The 22,436-nt window shown below is 41.5% G+C and overlaps 1 protein-coding gene across 2 annotated transcripts in view; it reads left to right on the forward strand.

Annotated features, from left to right (window-relative positions):
* Positions 1-22,436, forward strand: part of LOC111247147 (testis-specific serine/threonine-protein kinase 3-like) — a 44,408-nt gene that overhangs the window by 11,661 nt on the left and 10,311 nt on the right. Inside the window, exon 7 of one of the 2 annotated variants that reach the window (XM_022797761.2) lies at positions 3,714-4,274. The exons of the other annotated variant lie outside the window; for it this stretch is intronic. Within the exon in view, the coding sequence (XP_022653496.1) occupies positions 3,714-3,799 (86 nt within the window). The 3' untranslated portion in view covers positions 3,800-4,274. Of the gene's footprint in view, positions 1-3,713; positions 4,275-22,436 lie in introns of those variants that run through there. 2 annotated transcript variants of the gene reach the window in all.

The following is a 22,436-nucleotide window of genomic DNA, read 5'->3' on the forward strand; positions in this document are numbered from 1 at the left end:
GCCGCACGCTACTAAACCGGGTTCTACTGCGTCTCATCACGACTCTCGGTTCCTTTAGCTTTTCGCTGGCCGGTTCTCAGCGATGAAGCTAAGACAGAGCCCGTTTCGGCAAAGACACATCATCACAAAGGGGGCGACGGGCGTAAAAATCAATTACAGATTACACGCGCATGCACAGAGGCAGAAGGCAAGCTGGGGGCACGGGGAAGGAGAACGAAACGCCAGAACGGCGAAAACGTCGTTATCCTCGTCGACAGCAGTAACGGCAGCGCCGTCATCCTCGACGTCTGCGACTATGCACAGAATACATGTATGCTTGGTTGCTACGTACGTCGGAAGAAGAAGCGAAGCCGCCAGGAGAGAGGCAAGGAAAGCGCAGAACGCGTGCCGTTGAAGAACGTCGCCCACTATATACGCGGACAGAACTGGTGAATAACCGGAGCGCATCAGTGTCGCGATATGAAAGAAAAAGGAAAAAGGGGCCCCTGCTGCTTCGTTGGTCTGTAGTTTTTCGGGAGAAAAACGTGGGGAAGACAACCTCGTTATCGCTGCTGTTGGCAGCAACTAGACGAATAGTGAAAATCATGGTGGAATTAGAAAGGGAGGACGCGTATTGTTAAAATAATAATAATAATAGCGAAATGTGTAAAAGAAATTATAACTCTCATATGCGAACAAGACGCGCCACGAAGAAGCATTCTGTTCACTGGGCTACCTGAAAAAAAGGAAATGTACTGTCTATTGCGATATTCATTTGTGAAATGAAAGTTAAGGACAGTATCATATCAGGCTGTTATTAGCGAATCCGGTGGATTTTGAAATTGAATAACTTTTAAACTAGGTGGGCTAGAATGATGGCTTTTAATATGTGCTAGAGGTATCCTCCATTGTATGTCCCAGAGCTCTGACAGCTTTTGGGCAGCTATATACCTGTTATTCGGGTTCCAATATGTAATTTCTCTATCTATAGCTTTTTATAGTAAATAAATGGTGAAATATCTCATATATATATATATATATATATATATATATATATATAGATCGGAACAATAAGCTTGTTGAAGCCCACGATGGATATTCCTCTTCTGAATCCAATGATTACTATCCAATTAATAACTAAGCGTTGTTAAGAAATAACTAGATTGCATGCTTTTGTTCAGCGTTTCAACAATCCATGACTCTTGAGGAAATACACTTGAGGAACTCGAGACAGTGGGCTGTATACATGGTTTCATATTTGACAAGCGTTTCATAGTAACAGATGCCCCTGACGCTCATTGCCGGTACTACCATTACCTCACATCTCAACCTACTCGACACTGCTACAGAGTTTGATTTTTCTTCAGGGCGACTCCATCCCGTCGCCTGATCCTTCTCCGCCTCGTGGTAGAGATGGAAACATCACTAGCGAAACATGGCGACCGTATGCTCCAGATGTTTTTGTTAGTTAAGGTTTCCCAAATTATGTGGAATGCATCACACGTATTCCCAACTGGCCTGGAGTCAATTTAAGTAGAACCAATTTTAACTTAGTTTCCGCATTTGCAGTACTCAAGCTATGATTACTGAACAGGTTGCAGGTGAAATGCCTGTTTTGCTCGACAAAGGCTTGACACTCTAAGCTCTGCTCTCGCGACAGTTTTCTTTAATGGGGGCAATGTGTTCTCGACCTTCAGGGTACGACATCTAGTTACTTTTTCACTGGTGTTCAGTACTTTGACCTCCGTTTTTGGAACGTTTGTACCATTCATGTATTGTGCTATTGCTTAAGGTCTGTTTGCCTAGAGCTTCACCAATTTTCGACGAATCTATGCAGCACTGTTCGAGGAGCAGAAAGCTGACCACTGCGCATTAATTTACAAGACCTCAAGATGTTTTTCCTTCTGAATTAACTTCTTTTGGAGTGAACTCAACCGGTATACAACCACTTACAAGTTTCATCTGCCAGCGTAGTTATTCAGAAGTCCTTCAATCTCAGTCTGCATGACTCGCGACAGCGCAGTGCCTACATGTAAGGTATTGTGTACTAGCATTATACGAGACGTGGAATGTTTACATCGTTTTCCACATGATGCCTGTTGGGTTTCCCGAAGCTAACGCAAAACATTAAATCTTGAGTAATCATTGTACCGCACAAATAAAAAATTACTGATAATGTTGCTTTTAGCTTTTTTCATTTATTTTCTAATTAGTATACAGCATTTTTATCGAATTAAAATAGGATGAAACGTCAAGTAGTAGTTCAAGCTCAGTCGAAGTAGAACTTTCTAGCTGCACGTAATCAGATAACTGGCTTTGTCAATCGAAGGGTAAAGCTTTTACGGTACTTGTCGTGAAGACTTCATTATTTCGCAGACAATCCGTGAAGTAAGCTCTTCTGGATGGACCCGTTCGTATGCAACCTTTCGTAAATGACAAAGAACATGATGCTACGCAAACAAAACCCAACTATATATTCCCGTCGATGATAAAATTGTTTATTTTCTTTCTTTCTATAACTACTGCCTGCGACACGTTTTGTATAATACATCAACGATGGTGATAAAACTGATGCCATTTGAAGTTAAATTTACCTCCTGGTAAATATGGAAATATTCACTGTGCTCCTTATATATATATATATATATATATATATACCCACATATATATTTATGTGCCCACGTGCCTGAGCTTAAACAGAGCAGCTCTCCTACGTCATAATGAGAAATCAGTCATTTTCTTCTGGGCACTAAGAAGCCCCATGGCAGTGCTACAGTTTTTGAGTATACACGCCCCCTGAGACTTCAGCATGAAATGCCTTCCAGCACATTCTAGCTAACCGTATTTGCAATGACTAGTACATCTTCGGTCACTTCCGAATTTTCTAGCCCTAAGCGACTTACGAGAAGTGGCCAAGTGTGCTTGTTGTAAAGTGCAGTTACTTATTCCAAAGTGCCCTATACCATCACAGGCCGATGAGTTCAGCTAGTTTCGAAAGCTAGCCGCTTCTGGTCAGCTGCTGCTGGGGTTCAAGCCCGACTCCAATAACGAGGGAAGGTCTTTTTTTTAGGAACCCACTTTTCAGCTTCAAGGCAGACAAATGCGCTTTATTAAAAATATCGACACTATTACTTCTTGTTCCTCTCGATATTTTCGTCGCTCGTGGAAAAAATGCAACAGCTGACATCAGTGTTGGGAGACAACTAATAAATGCTACTTCAATTGGACCTCTGTCCTTTTAAATTTCTTCTTCAAGGCACAAATCTGTTCAGCGTACTTGAGATAAGAATCTACGGCTTTTATTGTTTTGTACAGTCATGCTATCAGGCTATTTCACTATGTTGTTACGCTTTTGCGGTAGTCCAGTGTTAAATTCTTATACGCAAACACAGCGAATGGTAGTAAGCATCGTTCTCTGACTCAAAGCTTACTTTATAGCTTTCTTTTACGAAAATTCTGAAATAATTGTTTAGAAGGTAAAGGTAAGCAATGTATATCTTCCATCTGATTTACTATTTCGTTTTATGGCCAACCACACATCTTAACGGACGTAGTATTCAGCTCGGTTTTGTGAGTATTGTGCTTGGTTTACGTAGAGACAAAGAACATACGCTAATGTATGCCTTGCAAAGCGCACCATTTTTGTAACCTATGACGAAGAGGCCGTGAAAGGCTGCAGGCGCAAACAGCGACACTGTGGATCATCTCGTTTTTTCGTGCCTTCTTTCCTTTAGGCGGCTACCGGCTACGTTGCCGACGGCATTCATCATCAACAGTTTTTTACTACTACCGCTGCTGTTTCTATCTACTCGTTGGGTGAGTGTCTCTAGCACGGATGCATTCACTTTCGAACCGCCCCGCTATCCGCCGTGTGTGTGGAGTGAACAGCGGCATGTTTGGAAAGCGGGCTTTTATGTGAAATAGACAGGTTACTACTGTGCTGCCGCTGTTAGCTGAGTAAACATATAGTATTTTATATATCGCCTATAAACCGCTTCGGCTTAAAGGGCTATCTGTCTATACTACGATGATGGCCTGTGTTCACCACGGGTAACCCACGATAAAAATGTCGATTCTCTAAAGTAGTGTACGTGAGCAGAGGCAGAAAAGCATCGCAGGCGATTCGGACCACAGTTTTACGGCATTCATATGGATTCCAGGGTGGATCTGAGGTAGTTCCGCAGCCATATATTGTATGCACATATAATGTTTTACTAAAAGGAAATACAATGTGGGCTATGACACACAAACTACAAACTGTTGCAAAATAAAGATAATAGTTGTCAAAATTCAAATCTAAGCGTCTTATAACTCACGGACGATGAAGAAAGGCATTCAGACAGTGTAGCTAATGAATTGGTTGTCATCAGCCCTCCCTAAAGACATGTTTGTAACAGCATAAACTGTGACGGGCTTTACCAATATGTAATACTGAGCATCACGCTATTATCTACGCAAGCTAGACAAGTCGTATAGTTTTATATACGCCGATAGCAGTCCATATCGAATTCACTAACGCAAATTATCACCTATACACAAATAATTTACTCAACACCAAAAGCATTATGTTCGTAGTTTTTATAACATCCACTTCGCTTTCCCTAAGCAGCCTTGGCCACAAGGTTTCTCTGAAACCGGCGCCAGTGCGTTTAGTCATTTTCTCCCGAAAGAAAAGCTTCTGAGCACACATTTTCTAGCGCTGATTTGGAAGAAAAAAAGCTTAAAAGCGACTAATATCCTTAGATTCTCAGCCTTAATAATTTACTTTACCTTGGAAAGATCTAAAAAACCATAGTCAAGTCACTAAGGGAGGTTTCCGCCTTAATCGGGCGAACTACATCGGCGTCTTAATCCTTATTGGTTATGCCGAAAAACATAATAGATTATTATTATTCTTACCGTTTCCTTGTGCTATCCTTTCGGCCTCTGGGGGCGTGTATAGACACGGCTAATATAGATCTGACATTTGCTTAACAGCGTTAGAATAGTGCAATAGAACCTCGCATAGGAGTCACTAAAAAATATAGTGCATCGAAAAATGGTAGAACAGAATACTGCTAAATATTCCAATAGGTCCGTAGAAGAAAAAAGAACGTAGTCACGCACCTATGAGCGGTTCCTCCAGTGACATATTTGGTTGGCTACTTTTTAACCGTGAGGATTTGTCGTTGTTCCTGTCTCCTTTGTGCAGTCCACCTGAGGCGTCGCGCTTGCCGACTCCACCTAATCTATTTATCGCTTAGGGATGTTGCATCTTTTTCCTTCTAGGATGCCCTCAAGAAAGTCTATCTAGACCTTCGGAACCTCTATTGATCTTACACACAAAATGATGGGTCCTATAATTAACAAATCTTTTTTATGTTTGACTGCGCTGTAATTAGTTAATGACTACCTAATAAAAAACGATTTAACACCTGATTATTTTTTTTCTGTCACTGCATAGAGATGAGGTAATCTGAGAGCATAACATATAATAGTTTAGAAATGAAAATTTAGTTGGTCCACAGGTAGTGATCGTTAGTTTGTATTGATGTCATTTTTGAACGTTCAGAATATTATATACCACTGGGGAGTGTTTCGTTGTGGGATTAAATATGGGTGAGAAAAAGTATCGTTCGTTTTTCATTGAAACCAAGCCGCTGATAAACTGATCCCTCACCTATAGAATACTTACCATTTACCGAATGAATATGTATATAGATATACATAGCGGGAATCTGTATGTGCATATATCGGGCTGCTTTCTCAGCTTTTGACATTGGAAGAAATTCGAAATGATGCTGGGTCAATTAAAAGCGCTCTTTTTGCTAACCGACGTACCCTTATTTAGCGCCTGACACTAGAGTAAAATTCGCTGATTTGTATCGTATAATGTTATCGTTCCTATTAAGGGAAGCAGGAACGCTCTAGTCGCTATATTTTAATGTTTGATCATCAGCAGAAGAGAAATTAGAAGAAAATTATGTTTTACACGGCTTAGCTAGAAATTAAATTATCATTTTAACTGCGCTTAGTTAGGGCAAATATTTCCTACTTGATACATCAGGAATTGCTGAAATATTCCATATATTATAGATTAGTAAATCGCAGCTTTAAATAAACGAAACTCGAAACAACCTTTGGAGTCGGTCTACAGTATACAGTAGATACTGTAAATCGACTTAGCCAAAAAAAAAAGAAAGAGAAGAAATAAACAAAGACGGACGCTATTTATGCGCCGGTCCAATACAACGTAAACGTAACAGCAAAATGCCTTTTACTTGAATGAATAGAGCGAGGCTATAATCGAGCTCATTGATTATTTCCGAATGCTTATAAGGAATCTGTTCCATGCTGGATATTGATTCGTGCTATTCAAAAGCAATAGTTACCGACAAAACTAGAGTTTGGACCCGGATGCACTTGAATTATGTCCGGACAATGTTATACGTAATAGATCTTGCAATCTGTGGTCAAAAAAAGGGCTTCCCAATGACGTGCTTCAAATTACAAGCTTTTCCTATTCTGGTCTTTTTTAGTTTACACATACATAAACTACTAAAAGAACGGTGTTGAAAGTTATTGCAAAAACTTTATTGCCCTTTAAACTTTGGAGTGGCTCTTTCAACTGTCTCGACCGCATGCCCCTCCTAACCCTTAACCGTATTTTCAACGAACATTAAAACAGATACGATTGACCGCTACGAAATTCGATCTTCTATTACTTAATAGGATCGATTTCGAATCGCCCACGAACCAATAGACTTATGGTTCCTGCTCAATGAATCTCTAAATTCTGTTTCATAGACCCCGCCGAAAACCTGCGAAAAAATACTACCAGCAGCTCAATTCAGCACACGCATAGACCCCTGTTACGTTTTGCCCTACTATAGTCAAGTTCAGCATTTATTGAACACCCTGACGCTTCGTCCTGAAGCTTACAACATGTGGCAATCGCTAGCGTGATTCGATTTTTTTCGTTTAATTGTAAATCATGCCCCATCATGAATAAGTGCCAATTTCACAAATCACGTCATATATACGATGCTTGAAGTTCAACATTTTTTTCGAGGTTGTTTCAACTTTCTGTCCTTTACATGTCTCACAGGGAAGAATCAAAAGTAGTCAGATCACAGGATTTGAATAGCCACTTCATGTTATTGCCACGCATCGAGATCAGCCGGCCTGAGTGCATTGTTCCTATCATATTGATCGTTTTCCGTGCCGTATAACAAATTATCTCCTCATGTCGAAAGCAAAAATTGCTTGCCTCCTCTGTCTTTATTTCAGGGCACAGAAAGGCTTGCAAAACATTACGATAGAATTTGCTATCGACTCTCGCTGCCGTTCCATTACCTTTTCGAGAAAAAAGGGCCCAATGAGACCTTCGCTCTCTGCGAGCCGTACCATAAGGCTCGACCCCTAGATTCCCTGAGCCCTAAATGCGACATTTCTATTGATTCACATATCAGAGCAGTTCAAAATTAGCTTTTACAAAAAGTACAATGCGCTCAACGAAGTCACCAGCACTCGCATTGTGATTTAGTGCGTGGTCAACGAATAAATGACCCTGCGATAGTCCTTGATCCTTAATTTCTAGAACTATGCGTCACGGAAAACAAAATGAACCTTCTATTTTAAAATGACTGGCGGAATTTTCCTCGATAGGTTGAGTGGTTGAGTACGACATGGATTTAAAATAGTTTGAACGGTATCTGCAGTGCTACGTATTTCAGCGACGTCATAACCTTTTTAAATTGGTGCTCTTCTTAGCCTCGTTCTATCTACGATCGAGTCACCAGTTTGAATTTCTTGATAAATTTTTTCAGTGCTCCCCACGCTAGCGAAATGTTGTCCATATTTGCGTGACAGTTGCCGGATGTCATCATCGTGATCGACACCTCATTTCGATTTTTAGCTTTTACGAAGACGAACGGTGTTTTCATGACCGAACAAAATTTCAAAACTGTAGTTTTCCACCGCCACAAACCGCACGCGCTGCCATGTTTATTGATCAGCAGCCTGTTAACTTTGTTCGTGTGCAGACACATGGGGAAAGAGACAAAACTGGCCGGCAATTCTGGTCTTCTAGAAATTTAACTGAAAACTGGCTGGGTTTACTGCAGTAGAAATGAGTTCAGGAAAAAAACCTTTTCCTAGATTTGAAAATGAACGCTCAGCATTCGGACATTAATCGAAGATTATTAGGCAAGGACCTTTTAAGCAAGAGCAAAAACTGTGCAAACGTTTCAGGAATCGGTATTGTGATATTAAAGACAAAGCCAGTCAAAAAAGTACGTGTCGCGTATCCCACGTGCAATTTGGGGTACTTTAATTAAAAGAAAAGCCAACCGGAAAATACTGTTGCTATAGTTAGGGCATGGTTTAATTTCTACGGTCACCTGGGGAGGAACCAGGCGAGAAAGTGGCGTCGCTCTGGAGAGAAATCGGGCTTGAAAATGGAACTATGGAGCAGATTCGGGCCTAAGGTGATGCCTGTCCCTGTAGTGGACATAGGGGTATCTGCTGCTATGAAATATTTGCCGAAAGTGAAATAATAAATGCAGCCCGATAACTCATATCCCTCAAGGAGTTCATGGACCACAGCAATCGCACGCACGCGGTTTGGTAAGCCAGATCTCATTTCCATGCCTCCATTACTTTCTGGATTGAGCAAAGGAATATTCAACGTCGGCCTCAATCCGCCTATACTTTAGAAGTAAGTTCGTGGGATTACGGAGCTTTCCAGGTCCTACAAAAGGCAACTCGTAACCAAGCATAGCGGTTTACTTCGAAATAGATAGAGAAATTGCACAGGGGGACGGAAATGGCAGGTGCATAACTGTGCAGAGCTGCCAAAGCGCTGGGGCAAGTGTGTAAAAAATAAAGAAGAGTATTTCTAATACAAATTGAAAAATCATCATTCTAGCACGACTAGTGAAAAAGTCATTCAATTTAAGATTTTTCTAGATTCGTCTGTAACAGTACCATATATATATGTGGTAGACTATTTGCCCATATCAACGAGATGTTTCGGCATTCAGTGATATCCTGTAAACTAAAACTTACTACGTTTGAAGGAAGCATTTCGTGCCAATAGCAGGGAAGTTATAAAATAGTGGATGTAACGTGTTCCAATTTTTTAAGCTAGACGAAAATTCTAGAAGCCTTTCCAGCACTTTATATTGTAACCGCTTTAGTTCCGTGTTAGCTACGATCGATGTTTTTTTTTTGTTGGGTTCAAGTCCAAGGTACTCAGGCCTCCACGCCCAGTATACGCACCTCGCTTATAACCGTAATAATACAATATTTTTCTTCTTGAGTACATACAATGTCTCACTATGAAATAAACACAGCCGAATTGATTAATTGCGTATGATCGGGAGCATCTGTCTGTATTTGTTCGTGAGTACGAAAGTACGCAGTTTACAACTGTAATCAAAGGGCATAATTTGAGAGAAAATTAAGAAATGAAGGTCTCGTGCAACTGTCGTTCAATTCACGAGGCTAACCGGAATTTCAAGTTAAGCACCTCAGGAACTTCTCATCTGCACTTCGATCTTTCGTACGTATTTGGTTGCCAGACTATTCTCATTATGCATGCGTGATGCGATATAACATGAAGCGCATTTCACTCGTTTATACTACTATTTATTATTGTATACTCGCAATAATTTTATAGATGAACTTTTGTCGTTTTCACCATACATCTATCTAACTCCACGTTTCTATGTGTCTGCGATTTGTGTCTATTCTTGTATTGAACGCAATCGTTCGAGAGCGTCATTGTATCGTAAGCTCGACGTAAAAGAGTAGGTAGCTTATCAACCGTAACAATCGTCTTTAGGGTGTTGATTTCAGTAGCGTTTGCAATGCGCACCTGAAGCTAGAGGCCATGTATATCGGTCGAAGTAGAAAATTGCTACAAAGCTTTTCAGCGGCATTATCCTTGGGCAAGAAAGCACCCATTGAGACACGATCCCTATAGCTAGACGTGCTATGCCACTTAATAAACATCATCTTATTGATTCTTCTTTGTTTAGCATCTAATTTGCATTTTAACTTATGTATATTTACTCTAGCTCGCTTAAAAGTGTGACACATGCAACCGTTTTTTCCAATCCACCTGTGACTAAAGGCAAACCTGACAATATTAGTCTTTTGAAGTTAGTTTTTTGAGACATCTTTAGCCTTTTCTTAAATCGGGACCTTCAGATGGGTTTTACTCTATAGTAAACAGTGTCGCCTTTTTCACACGTGTGTGCAAGCTCAATAATAAACATTCTGCCCGTTTTAAAGACTTTGGATAATCCAAAGTTTCATAAAACCTGCCGATTTCGCAACCGTATTGTTCTTATGCCTAAACGGTACTTACATCACAGGTCAAGGTGTATTATTTCCAATTTATCATACAAGCGTTCCAACGGCAACACGAACAGTGGCTGGAGGATATCCTTGTGTCATTCTTTTACTTCAACTTACTCCAGATTGGTATTGGGAAGGCCCCGTGCAGCTCAAATTGATCTTGTCGCATTAAGGTCACTCCAACATTATAGCTGTGATGTTTCCCTCTCTAGAAGATCCGCCTTCAGCTGCTAAGAACAGCGCTGATGATACCCGTTTGTGTCTATCTTCACCAGTGAGCGTGACGCCTATGTAGCTTTGCTCTTCAGATAGCATCGAGGAAACAACGGCTTACGAATCGGAACGCTACTAGCGCGCGTAACCTTTCAGTCGTTCGAGGCTTTCCGTTGAACCTTCCTTTTCCTTCTTTTCTTATCCCTTAAAGGCCGGTAGCAACCTAACTGGCAGTTTATGTTTGGCACTTCAAACCAATAAACGCCGTTGAGACACATTGGGGTAGACATTGCTCATTGTTTTTAAATTTTCCCTCAATGGCCTCGTTTTGAGGAACGTAGGACCTGCACTCGTCATCGTCTCTACATCGCACAGTCATTGTCTTCACGTCGCTTCGGCCTTGTGCGTTACAGTGTTGCGTGGCATTTATCACAAGCTTACGCTTGTATAAAGGGTAAAATGGGTTATTTCCGTCATTCGTTGCCCGCTTGTCTGGATTGGACTTACAACTAGGAGGGCAACAAAAAATACTACACTTCCCACATTGATTCTGCTTATTTCGTTCTCAACATTAGTTGGCATATTGTATGTTAAGTCAGCTAGGGGCAGGGCAGAGGTTTGGATCAGTTAACGGAATGGAAATTCAATCAACAGGCCGGTCGTTACCGGCTTATGTCGGTCTGATTTTCAACAAAGTGTAACAATACGCCTGAAAAGCATGCCCCACGCCGAAACAGTACGCGAAAGGACGAAAACTTTTCCGTTTATCGCTAGAAGTACCCTTAGAAATAACATGTATCCGAATTGACGCATTAGCGGGAATGAGGTAGTGTTCGAACATCTGTTGCTGCCGGTCTGTGGTGCTAGAGTCGTCCTTCTTTGCTAATACTTCGATTGTTGCTGCCAGCGCTGCAGCCTCTTTTATTCTTTCGTTGTCACTCGTTTTCGAGTGCACTTTGCCCCTCTGTAACCTCTCTTAGCTAGACCTCCTCATATTTTCTCTTGCTATTACGTCCCTCGCACGTTACTCCACATTGTCGCCATATCCCACTTGCCGGACCGAATGGCAGTCATCCGTTGTCGATTTCAAGTCATGCCCCCTTGGTTCTTATTTCAAAAATTCGCTTTGTGTTTTAATTTGTTGCGAGCGTCACTTGGCACTACTCTGAACTGAGAACAGGGAGCACAGAGAGCACATATTGTGAGTTTTTTTCAATAAGTGTCGACTCTCCCAAGCTCTACTGACGCCTGAATGGTATGATCATAGACCCTTCTTTGATAGATTTTATCTTCGTGTTTGTTTCAACTCTAGGCCTTTCCCTGAATATTACATACCACTGCATTTTCTGGTTAGAAAAAAATTAAAAACCTCTTCACCAGAGTCTATTCGTACCAACCGTTCAGAACGTAAGCAGGGATGGTCATCTCACTTCTAGCAAACTGAGGAAACGCTAAAGCGCTTCACATAAGCGGTTTGTTAATGAAGTGTGATTTGACTTGACCCATTAACAGGACCATATTATTTTCGTGTAGACGTTCTGATTTCGCACTTTGAAAACCAGACGAAAGTCCATTTGGTAGGTACTGCTCCTGTTACGTATCGATGGAATGAACTTAACTAGATGTCCGGTCCTGAGCTTGTACCCAAGGTCTTCAATCTTCCAAAAACCTATTTAAGTAAACAGAGCATGCAAATAATTAAGAAATTGCCAAACTAGGCAAGTAAGCTAGTCGGCTAAGAGGTCTGGCAGACAGCGTCCCCAATGATGTCCGATTCTCGTTCTCTTTAACGTGTCTTCTGCTTACATCATCGCCGTATTAGTTATTACAATCTATGCTAACGATTTCCTGTACATCGGCTGATTTGCCATAGGCATCCCGAAGTGTCTGTCCGGCCAGGCAAAAATGTCAGCAGTAGTGGTGAACGAAAATGATGACGCGGTGACCTGCTATGAAGCATTCGAGATTTTTCCTCTCTAACGGTTGACTCAAGATAAAGGCCCATGGAGAATCGCAACGGTGCTAGGAGGTTTAGTTATGCAACAGGAGCAGCTTTAAAAATTCGAAGACGAGCATAAAACGTCACGAGTGATAAACGTTACACTGGCGTTGTCACGAAAAAGATGACATAGGTGATGGTTGAGTGGTAACGTGTCTTTCTGTGAATCTCAGTAATACCTTACGTTAGACGCTTCGAGAAGACGCAAGCTGTTTCATGCTAGAGCCAACTTGACTCATGTAATGACGCGTAGCGGTTCAAGACCTAGAACCTTAGGCAGGTGTAGGATCGAGATTACAAGATGAAACAGATAGGACTATACGTAGATTTAATACCCTTGTAATAGTCGCCAATATTGTACTGAAAGCTCCTCAGCAATGTGTGTCTTATTAGTTAAACTTCAGTTCCTTCAAGACTATAGAGCAGAGGATATATTGTATCTAATACTAATAGGTCAACAATACGCGTATCTTTGAAGTGTTTCAGTGTTTAAAATAGGGTCCTGTAGATGACGTGCTTACTTGCACGGCTGCATGGGAACACCGCAAGCTCCTTAGTGCTCTGTTCTGCGTATTTGCCAATCCAACAGAGCGTCGTTGGACAGACATAGCTTCCCTTTGCGTTTGATAGTAATGCGTTTCGTTCTTTGAAAATGCAAATCCAAAAATATTGCACAAGTACAAGGTTACGTGACAGTAATAAAAATTCAGCGATATCCTTATGAGAAATAGTTTTTCAAACGAATATGTTCTATATCATATAGTACCACGGAACGCGTCGTTGGCATTGTATCGAGGAAAGGACCCAACAATTTAAATTCGTGTTATTATGGTAATTTGAACTAACATGCTTTTGTTAATCTTCATTAAATTAAAGCTTTTTAAAAAGCTTTAATTGCAAGCGTTGAGAGATCCAGTTGTTTCTGCTATTAAAATTTGTACTACAATTACAAGTTAAAATGGGCGCACGTTCGTTCCTCTATACTAGAACCCATGTCGTGCATTACTATAACCTTAAAGCTGGTTGCGTAAACAAATGCGATAAGGCAAGCATTTTCTTGGGCCTACCAACTAATAAAGAGTGGATGATTCTATTAGTGCCCATAAACGGGTGTTGCTTTTGAAGTCTTATATATATGCCATATATAAATCAGATATAAATATGGGTGTTCCTTTTTCTAGTAGATTTAATGTAACAAAAAAAAAATCTCTACCTACGGCGTGGTGATCTAGGAATTAAATAAACAATAGATTATAGAAAACCCACACTGGAGATCTAGTCTTAATGTTTTTCCTAAAGGTAACTAGATTATGCTCGGATGGCCAAGTGGCGTGGTGAGGAAGTAATACTAGCGGCCGCTGCTTTGAGCCCCACCAACCAATATGTAAATGCCACGCGACGTAAGTGAAAAAAGCAAGTTTATTTTTATTATTATTATTACTGACTAAAGGTATCATATGGCCGTGTTCAGTTCATTCAACGCAAGAACGGCTATGAAGTTGGTGACGCATAGAGCAAAATGGCGGAACCCGCATGATATCGAGTCTGCCTTCAATTTCCGTCTAGTTGAAGTGCCCTCTGCCGACAAATATAAAGATATAATATCGAATATCTTAAGTTGAATCGAGATAATATAGTAAAAGTTTTCGCGGAGTAAACGGTACGTACGCGCCCATTCGAACCCCAGCTGACACCTATAGATAATATTCGCAAAATATTCCCTTTTGCGCATTTAAACCCTTGGAACCCAAATGGAATATAAAAAATATTATAATTCAATGCTGTTCTAAAGTGAGAAAATAATAGTAACTTCCCCGAAAAATATGTGCCTCATAAACTTTGTGCATTTTTCCAATTCGTCTGAATAGACCTGTATTTTTTATATAAGTGTTGCCATACATGTCGAATAGCGTCACCGTCCACCATCGCCCAAAGACAAGTAAAGGCCCACAAAGTTAAAAACAAGGTGTTACCATCATTTGAGCTATCAAGTTGTATCCTTTTGGCTTACTTAAAAAGAGTTAACCATCTTAAATTTAGTATTCGACCAATTTGTAATTAGTTGTATAGTGCTTCTGTAGAACGTGTAGCTTGTGAGCCCGTTGCCACCGTTCTAAGTTGCAAGTCAGATGCCCATCGGGTTTTGGTCGTTACGCATTCTTGTATAGACAGCAAATAGTAGAATATGGATTCGGTAATCAAAATACGTACTCAATTTTAGGGTATTCGGTATCGGAACAGCAGAAGCCTTTAAGCGTCGACATCAAGCGATCGGTGATAACGCATGTGGCGCGGTAGAGGCAATCAGATTTCAGCGTCAGCGACACACAGTTTCAAAAATTAAGGTCGATTTTTTAGCCGTTGATAGATCACACGACAACTGTTTTCCAACGGGACCACCATAAGGCTTAAAAGGTTGTAACGTATTATTGCCCCTAACACAAGCATGCGTCTTCGAGAGAATAGTTCTACTTGTTTTTAAAACTTTTGGCAGTGGCATTAACAGTACTTGGAATAGCAACGTTGTGACGGAACGGGAGAGAAACGAGAGTTTTTCGAAATACTGAATATAAAAGAAGCCAACTTATTTAGCAAATGTGACGCTATGGTACGAGCTTAGCACATACAATTAGCCGCGAGAGCCGAGCTACTTAGCGATTACTCTTCTGAGTAATCGCCCGACCCAACAAGTTCTGCTTTCTTTTTATTAGGACCGAAGCCCTAAACTCAAATTCTCCAGTTTTTAGCAGAATACGTTTATTTGTTCACTGAGGCAGTTTTTGCCAGCCGTATTCAACTGACACCTCTGAGAACACGATAAGAAAGTTTCTTGTCATTACCAAGCGTGTATACTGTTAATAATTATTAGACCTAATATTGGCTATTTCCGGTTACTCAACTTGAAAAGAGCGTCTGACGGGTGGCAAAACAGTGGGCACTCATATGTTGTTGCTCTTCCAGTGAGAGCAGTGGTTCTCACACGATGTCACACATCTCCTTAACTGGTAACTGCGATACCCTTTCACACAAACGCCTTGGGCGCTAAACTGGTAGCTAGAAGCCAATGAAAACTTGATGATCATTGCGTGAAACACATGTGTTAAAGGTCGCACGTAGTAGTCTCCAGAAGCAGCGATTAGGTAATGTTACGCAAAAGCGACCGACGACGAAGGGTGCGGACAGCGCTACATAACGTCAGAGCGTCGAACTTTGCGCTAAGGCAAAGACCCCCTGAGAATACCTAGAGAACAGAACGCGTCTGTAAAAAGAAAGACATACAAAGGCTCGAGTGGGTCATCGAGTGAGTCAAGTAGATCTGAAGAGGTGCTTATCCTCTGCGGCAGATATCGATGTTTTCTGCGAACCCACACTACATAGGCCCTTACACATGGATACTGTTTACAAATAACAGCGAAAAGTTCAGAATGCAGGTAGCCCGAGGTGGCAATACACTGAACGAGCGAATGGCCCTCATACGGACAGAATTCAATGAATATAAATTGGTCTGATTAGATAGTTGGTTGGCCAGTGCGCAGGATAACCCTAGCTGTTAGGTAGCGTAGATGCCCCCATGGGACCGATTCTATTTCGACTTAATAGATAGACTAAATTCTGATAATTATATGAATAGTCGGAAAAGTGCACACCTAACCTCGCGTGTTTTGCTAGTGTGATGCTTAGGTAATTTTATATTTTGATATAATTAGTAGTTAGATATGTCCCAAAAGGCTGGATGCTGAACTTGCTGCTATCGAAGTATGAGTTGTCCAATACAAAAAAGATTATTGTCATGTAAATAGCCCTCAGAATTGCTAAATGCATACAATCTAAATTAAGTGAATATTAGAATTTGCGTCGTTTGGTGAACATCAATCAATATTAAGATCTAAAGCATGAAGACTTTTTTCTTTGTTACGAAATTAGAAAGAAGCGTCTTTGCTATTTGAACAAGCAGAGTTGACCTACTATGCAGATTTGTTGCCACAGAGAACCATACCTTATTTGTTTATGTATATATATGAAAGCAATCTGAAACTCTGTACCGTCGGTACGTTGCAAACGAAGGACGCGAAACATTGTTATATCTAAAGCTTACTTTACGGTTTGCAATCGTACTTTCGACAGTCTAAACGCTTACAGTTGGTGGCCGATTATTTAGCGTAACTTCCACTACGGCGGACGCGGTAGGGCGATGCCTGTAGCTCTGAGTCGCACTTTGCTAAGCGAGAGCTATTTGCGGGTTAGTGGACGATGCCAAACGATCGTGCAGCAACTAGCATCGCCTCAATAAATTCCCGAAATCCTCGTTTGTCTTTGTGCTAATCATACAGCAGCTAAGGGGGAGAACGCATCTATATACAGTTCGCATCAGGGAAGGGGGTGTCGTTTGGGCAGCTAAATGCGAGGACCAGTGGGGCATGTTTAGTGCGTTAAACTAACTAGATGCCAGGCAACTGCTCCGGTAAAATGTCCGCCCTGTACTTTAGTGGCCCGCTATACTGTAAATGACTGGTCATCCATTGGCTCATTGGTTTTGTGAGAACGGGAACGGAAAAACCGTAGTCGGATGGCATTGGAACTGCGTCTCGCGACGGCTTTTAATGGGTCCCTAGCTACTGTTGACGAAAAGTCGGCGTCTGCCAAACCTGCGCTCGGTCTTTGCCCAGTAGCCGTATTGCACTGACGGAAAATCCGCACGTCTGCACTCACTTTCGACTCCGCCATGATGCGGTGCACAGCTTCTTCACCGTATCACCCATTACCCATTGAGAGTCATTGCCGACTCAAGGCGACGTCAAGATGGAAGCGAGAAAAGTGTTTGACACTTGGCTGCATTTGGTCGCCACACATTTATCGAAGTAGAAAAGTCCTCACTGACGCCATCGCTGCTGCTGCTGCTGCATACCCGACGGCCACTCACCCATGGGTCGCCCACGAACATCGATCTTCTCGATCGAAACCCAACTGCCATTGTCAACGCGGACGCGATATAGGTTATATGGATAGCCTTAACTGTTGAGAATCTATTAAATGGCGCCGTCCGCCTAATATCGGCCATTAAATACGTCTGACAGAAAGACGATAATGCAATTTACCCTGCAGCATGTTTTTAGAGGAAGAATTGGCCTCGAGCACACTGAACAAGACCAATTTGTATTTGGGATATGTGTAGAGTGCACTGTAGTGACAATAACAGCATCAACATATATTTCCATGGAAGGAGCTTATCGTGTTAACTGGCTGAATAAGGCCTGAATATGCCTGCGCGCATATTCCATGCTTAGCACGATAAATGATCAAAGTCCCGGAAAATAGGCCATAATCTCCAATCATTTCATGGCGACAATCGTATTGCGAAAGCCAACTAAAGGAGTTAATTGCTTGGATGAAAATTGGCAGTTTTATTTTGACCTTTTAGACATCCGAACCGAGTTCAAGATAGTTTCTCTGCTTAGCTCAGGATCAGTGAGTGCATGGTGCTAAAGTTCTCCTTGTAGTTGCCATCGACAATTTATATCCAGATAACTTAAGGCGTTTTTACCGAGGACGACACTTGCCATAAAAAGGCATATCTTAATCGTCTGGTATACGTGATGGTAGAATAATATGAAATTGTGGCCACGTAGAAAAAAAGATGAACTCATCACAAAATTATTTATGATGTTTAATGTCGACAATTCAGGCAATTTCTGCGTGGGCGGAAGCTGGAGTTCGTCCAGCCCTATAATGCATCATCTGGACTCAATCATACACTTTGCCCTGTTTTCGTAGAAGCTTTGGTCAAAAGGAATTTAAATGCACAATTTATACTTCCAGTAAGTCTGCATACAACCAAACATTATCTGAAAGGGCAAAGACTGTTAATTAAATCTCTAAAATCGACAGATATTAGGGGTATGCTACACCATACGCGTAGTAAAATGAGGAGAGTTCAACCGAATAAAAAGATCAAAATGTTTACTTATGAAATTATAATCATACTGAAGCTGAAAGTCATAGGTCGAACTTGTGTGCCTCAAAGTTGAAGTTTAAAATCTTCGTTTTACTTGGAAGCGAACAATGATGGGTAAATTGAAAAAGGTATCCAAAATATTTGACCTAAAACGTACGGATACTTAGTGTTTACGTAATACATTATCACATGCTTACACATAGATTAGACGTAATCTTTCATACAAAACTTAAATATGAGTTTGTCGCAAATTTATATGAACTGACACAACTAAAAAAACAAGGTACTAAATAAATGTTTCGAACTTTCACGTCCGGTATTGTCCAAGTTATGTTTCGGACTGCTGGCCCCTAGCATGAGGGGAAGTTTATCTACTTTCAAAGTTTGACCATCCCACCTGTTTTTAAGCATAATAGGCAAAAACGCTGCACTACGCTGTCATGGGGACGTTCTTCAGCCCTTAGAGCATGCTTCTTCTTCAACCTCAATCCTGTATCAGCTGACACTGGATAACAGGAAAACAAAAAGGTGTGGGTTTCCGGTTATGTAAGGGTACTTTTTAATGAAATCGCGAGCAAATAGCCAAAAAGGCCTTCTAGCATCCCTTGCTGTCCGCAATAAATATTCGTGGTACATTTTGCGGTTGTGGGTCGAGGATTGAGATGATTTGCCGTTTGTTAGAAGAACACTGCCTGAAGAACTTAATGAAATACAGTGGCAGAGCTTATGCGCAGCGATAATTATCAAACCATTTGATTTGTCAAAGGGAGGGCTTGCAACTGAAGTGGCTGCAGCTGCACGAATTGTGTGAAGCAATGCTTAACGGCAGTGCCAGACGTAAAATTCGAAGCATTTAGGGTTTCCTGTATCCACAAAGCCTCCTTGAAGGCTAACTCTTATGCCTATAACACAGCTTGTAAGGCCGTGTCTTGCGTATGATAAACCGGTGTTTCCCACTCACCACACACACGAAGATTGTTCTTTATAAAGATTTATCTCAAGCTGTTTTCCACCTCAGGAAGACGAGCACTACGAATCTCGGGGAGTCTCTGCCAAGGCACAAATTGTACTTTCTTTGAAAGTTTTGTTGGGGTATGCAACTTTGGAACTTGGTTGGCTTCTTGTGTGCCTTGTGCGTATCAAATACGAAACGAGTATATTTTTGTTTGTAAAATGCTTTGCAGTCGCATACAGTCCAAGCGGTGTGTAAGCGTCCATCACTCTGTTGAGTGGCGGCCCATGCTCGCGTCCTGTTTGAGGGTCTGCAGGCTACAAAACGAGATCTGAGCATGGGCGAAGACTTATGCGTTTTTTGGTTTGAAACGCCTCATGACATAATGGGCATTTTTTGGGAGTAAATATCGTAGATAATGGCGCTATATGTGCAGCAGTGTTATTCATAATGTGCTACGTATCATTTAGCCAGTTAAGTTAAATTATTCCGTCGACGATCGCTGTTCTGCAGTCCACTTCTCGGCCATATATTACGAATACTATAAACTCAACCAATGATGCATGCTGCAGTGGGCTACCTTGGTCGGACCAAGGAGTAGAGCGATTAAGCTGAACGCCAGCCAGCCTTGTTAGTGGATAAAGTGAAACTGACAGAGGTCGGTCCAAATTTTAAACTTAACGCTCCACCAATAAAGTTAACTACAAGGTTTCTCCTTACCCTTGCATATGCTTATCTAAGTACCAAGACCTGCCCATAGTCCACCTCAAGCACCTAGAAATTCGCACTTGTTAAATTTTCACTTATCTTTTTGCAAATTGTTCCATCGGCCGAATAATTATTAGCGTTAACCTCTATATTGCTTTCAGTTTGTGCGTCATTTGTTTGGCGTGCACGGCGCCAAATTTGAAAACTGGACAGGTTGGAATCAGATAATCTCAATGGCTCCCACAATATATGAAGCATTTCTAGTGGGTTATGGGCAAGAGGCAATGCTTTAACTAAATGAGAATTTAATGAGCCGATAGCATTGGCCCATACACAGCCAAGGATACCCATGGAAGAGAGGACCCCAAACAAACTTGCCTCATTCACAAACTTTTGTAATGAGAATGAAGCGAATTCAGGAAGCTCTCTTCATAAAGTGTAATAAAAATTACGTGAATTAGAAAAAGAATAAAAAGATGAAAAAAAAACGCCGGATAATAATTACATATCATCACTTAGTAAGTGTTACTATGTTGCGCGTCAAATCTTCTTTTTGGCTTGAGAAATAGGCAGTACGCTAGAATATTCTATCCAAAATATGTCGATTCGTACTGACTAAAAAGAAACTACCTGAATATACGATGACTTGTGCGAGCATCGGGTTGCTGTGCGTACCCTACATCTTCGAAAACACAAATTTAATCAAATAAAAATTACCAGGCATATATAGATGCGCGCTGTGGACGATATTGTAACATGTCGGTATTTGCAGCGGTGTTTGGCCATAACGCGTTTTGTACGTGTTCATGCCCCTTTCACTCATACGCCTTTCTGTTTCTCCAGTTTCCTAAATCTAGAGCTGCATGTGATCCGCTTATTGTTTCGAATCGGCAAGGCTCAGTTCTTCATCTGTAAGTTTTACCTCTATCCTTACATAATTTTTATGCGTTTTTCACTACTGGAATTTATACTTGCTATAGACAAGCTCATCAGGACTACTTTTAGCTCTAATTATAACTATCGGTCATCGATCGGATTTTGTTGCAGTTCATCTAACTGTCTTCGTTCTTCCGCTCTCGTTAGTCGCTCGAAGCAGTCGCCACTTCGCGTTGTTCCGTCAGGAAGTTTCAGTTCCTGTTTTTCCAGTCAGTCTAGTTTTGTTCATTTCGGCCTTTGCTCGTTGACTCAGGCTCAAGTTGACTGCCCTTAGAAGCGATGCGAAACCGGATCTTGTTAAGGGCGTGAATCTGGGCGGTCAGCTTTCAAACTTTGGTACCTTTTCTTCTTTGCTTTCTTTTATTGGCGAGCAGCCCACCAGCTCTATTCCGATTTTTGTCGTTGTAGCGGTCTATTTCTATCTCTAGCTCGTTGCTGTTTTCTCTGGTCGTATCATTCACCCGACGCTTATGCCGAGCTTCCTTGCTCCTTGCAGTTTCGCTTTGCATAGACCAAGCAGCTCCATTTGTATCAGGGTTGCGAGATTCGGCCTAGTCTCATCCTCTACACAAGCGCTTTTCGCTCCCCATTCTCGGCCTGTTTCTTTTTTGCTGCCGTGACAGAATTGCCATAGACATCCACCGATGGTTCGACTTTGCTGCGCTTCTATCCGCCCCTGTGGGTCCGCGATCTCTCACCAACACTTTTCGCCGCGTAAGGAGTATCATTATCATCAGTCGCCTAAACAACATTATCACCGTAAAAGACTCGCAGTTGGCCAGTTGGCCGCAAAGTCGTCTCCTGCGAGCCCATCCTGTTAGCCATCGCTAGCGTCAACAATCGCAGCGGAAAATTGAGCCACTGTAGAATTAAAAAACGAAGAGAAGTAGAATGGACTGGGATAGTTTAGTGAAGCGGCAGCATGACGCCACGGCCACGAAAGCGCAACGCTAATCATTTTTTTAGTAGCTTCCATTGTACGTTATCGCGAGAGTAGCAGCACGGGTGGCGGCGGCGGCGGCGGCAGGAACGTTTATAGCGTTTCGTTCATCTCTCGTAGCGTTCGGATTGCTCTGTGCGGGTTCTTTGGTCCGACCAAGCTTTTACTAACACCGAAGAGAAGCCCGAGAGAAAATGACTTTCATGTTTCGTCTAAAGTGTACTGTCGGTGGTATAAGGTGCCCGAACGAAGTTTCTGACATGTACATAATATCTTCACTATTTATATGTTGTCTGACAATGTAGAAATGCTTTACCGTACGCAGGCAATAAACTATGGCACGTCAATTGTAAAGTACGATATAGACTTTCCTCAATTTATATTTTCACGTAAAAAACGTTTTTCGTGAATG

This window comes from Varroa destructor, unplaced genomic scaffold (assembly GCF_002443255.2).
Source record: "Varroa destructor unplaced genomic scaffold, Vdes_3.0 BEIS01000003.1, whole genome shotgun sequence".
NCBI lineage: Eukaryota > Metazoa > Arthropoda > Arachnida > Mesostigmata > Varroidae > Varroa > Varroa destructor.